General features: G+C 25.5%; 1 protein-coding gene across 1 annotated transcript in view; it reads left to right on the forward strand.

The window, feature by feature from the left end:
• Positions 1-990: 990 nt before the first annotated feature.
• LOC134829128 (testisin-like) overlaps positions 991-2,855 on the forward strand; it is a 2,633-nt gene continuing 768 nt past the window's right edge. Inside the window, exons 1-3 of the mRNA XM_063842124.1 lie at positions 991-1,361; positions 2,129-2,467; positions 2,530-2,850. Coding sequence (XP_063698194.1) covers positions 1,001-1,361; positions 2,129-2,467; positions 2,530-2,850 — 1,021 coding nt within the window. The 5' untranslated portion in view covers positions 991-1,000. The remainder of the gene's footprint in view (positions 1,362-2,128; positions 2,468-2,529; positions 2,851-2,855) is intronic.

The raw sequence follows: 2,855 nt of genomic DNA on the forward strand, positions 1-2,855 counted from the left end.
CAAAAGTTGTTTCTAACATTAAAACCTTCAATTTGAGCTGGAGAACCGTGATCTACAAAAGTTGAAAAAATTTTGAAAAATAGGTATGTGAGCCCTCATAATAAGAGGATTTTGGCTGAAATTTTTTTTTTCATCCAAAATTAATTTTCAACCTAAATTTGATAAATTTTATATAGCTGGAAGTGCCCTTTATTAAGCCCTTTCTCACATGTTTGAATTTTAGGAAATTAAAATTAAATTTAAAATTAACGAAAAATCAATTTTCCTCTCCAAAAAAAATCAGGTAAGAATTTAAATTTTTTGTTTAAAATTAATTCTTTTTTTTATAGCCATAACACTTGTTACCGTAACCACTGAATAAACCGAGATATTTTAATAACCACAACATTACCAACAGCTACAGGCAAAGTACATCCATCACTCTATAGAACATCAAGCACGCGCGAAACTGCAAAAAAAATCTTGAAAAATAAAAAAAAAATAAAACCATTAAAAAAATTACTCACCTCTTGATGCGTCATCAAAACTCGACGATAAGAGTTCCATTCATAAAATTTACATGTGTTTTACCGGTCAAACCTCGCCTCGTAGAAAACCTGTCTTGAAAACGTAAACAAGTTAAATGCATTCGAGTGTCAATAGTACGATAATAAAAACAATTATATTACACGATGAGTGTTGAAACCTGATTAAACTTTCATAACAAGAAGAAAATATTCTTGAATTAATTTTAAAATTTTTTTTTTGAAAGTCAAAAAGTGACAAAAATTAATTAAAAAATAATTAAAAAATTTTTTTAATTTTTTTTCGAAAAATTTTCTCCTCAACGATCCTTTGTTTATTTATTTACATCGGCAAAAATTCTCTCGATGTATTTTTTTTTTTTAATATGAGAAACCAACACAACCAAGATTCAGTTGAGTGTTCAAAGTCAAACGATCAGCACGCGTATTAATTTCGCGTTTTTTCCCGTATTTTTTTTCGAAAGTACAAAACCAAAATGGCGCTAATCTTCTTGATTTTTGCCTTTTTTCCTTCAATTTTTGGGCAATCAATTCGGTCTCCGTGCCCCGAAATTTTCCAATATGGCAAAGAATTCTCCAAAGATGTTGGATTATTGGATATTGCCGTGCCAAAAATACAAATTTACGAGTTCAATGTCACTTTGGTGTTTTTTGTGCCGGAAAATGTGAGTCTTAAGGAGGATTCTGTCAATATTACGTTGAAGGGAAATGCGAGTGAAATTGTGAGAAAAGTACTTAATGGAAGACGAGTTTCGTATGTCGTTTATTTCGAGGATGAAGCGTTGCAGTTGAGCGAAATTTATTTTAGTCGTAAAAAAATCTGTGAGCTTGATGAGGGTAGGTATGGATTTAGTAAATATTTTTATTTATTTTTCAATTATTTTTATTTTAAAAAGTTATAAATTTTCAAAATTTTTTTTATATTTTTTAAATTTAATTATTTTAATTTTTTAAATATATTTTAATAAAAAAATATTTTTTTTTAAAAATTTTAATTATTTTTTTTTTAATTATTTAAATAAAATTATTATATTAAATTTAATTAAATTAATTTAATTTTTTAAAAATATTTTAATAAAAAAAATATTTTTTTTTTTAATTAATTTTAATTATTTTTTTTTTCAATTATTGATAAATAAAATAAAAATATTTTTTTTTAAATTTTTAATTAAATATTTTAAAATTATTTTAATTTTTTAAAAATAGTTTTATTTAAAAAAAAATTGAAAAATAAAATAAAAATTATTTTTTTAATTTTTTAATTTTTAAATATTTAATATTTTTTTTAATTTTTAAATATTTAATTTAATTTTTTAAAAATATTTAATAAAAAAAAAAATTAATTTTAATTATTTTTTTTTTCAATTAAAAATAAAATAAAAATAAATTATATTTTTAAATAAATATTTTAAAATTATTTTAATTTTTTAAAAATATTTTAGTAAAAAATTAATTATTGAAAAATAAAATAAATTTTAATATTTTTTAATTTTTTTTTAAATTAAATTAATTTAATTAATTTAATTAATTTAATTAAATTAATATTTATTAATTTTAATATTTTTTTTAAAATTTTTAATTAATATTTTAAATAAATTTTTCAGATGAACAACCTTCAGGACAATACAAAATCGTAACAGCATTCAAAACTTTCAAAGCAGAAATCGATGTCGTCGCCGAATACAACAGAATTTTCAATATCGGCATCAGCGAAGGAAAATGCGGGCATTTCGAGCAAAATATCGTCGAGTTCAGCATCGGAGGCGAACGTGCAATCAAACTAAATTGGCCATGGGTAGCTTCAATGTACGTCAAAGGAGATCATGTTTGCAGCGCAACCTTAATTGATAAGTCGGTAGCTATCACAGCATCTCATTGTTTAGAACCGAATGGATTTCCTGCTGCAATTAAGGACATCGAGTTAGTAATTTTTAGCAATGAAAGTGAGTTTTTCTTAATTTTTTGTTAGTTTTTGAAAAAGTTTAAAAAAAAAAAATATTTTTAGCTGTTAAAATTTGGCTTTTCGTGAAACATCCGTATCATCAAGGTCCCGGAAAGAACGACATTGCGTTACTTTTTCTCGAACATCCGATCTCAAACGCACTTTTTGTGCCGGTTTGCCTTTGGGAGTTTTACGAAGACATCGAAAATCGCCCGGGAACGATAGTTGGATTTGGCGAAACGGAATTCACCGACTCGGGAGACATCAATAGTCTCAAATTAATGGCTGTCTCATCAGAAACTTGCGCCAAAAGTCACGAAAAACTCGCTTCGTTGGTAAATTCTCAGACATTTTGTGCCGGCGGGCAAGATGGAACAGGACCATGTCGC

This window comes from Culicoides brevitarsis, chromosome 2, assembly GCF_036172545.1.
Source record: "Culicoides brevitarsis isolate CSIRO-B50_1 chromosome 2, AGI_CSIRO_Cbre_v1, whole genome shotgun sequence".
NCBI classification, from domain to species: domain Eukaryota; kingdom Metazoa; phylum Arthropoda; class Insecta; order Diptera; family Ceratopogonidae; genus Culicoides; species Culicoides brevitarsis.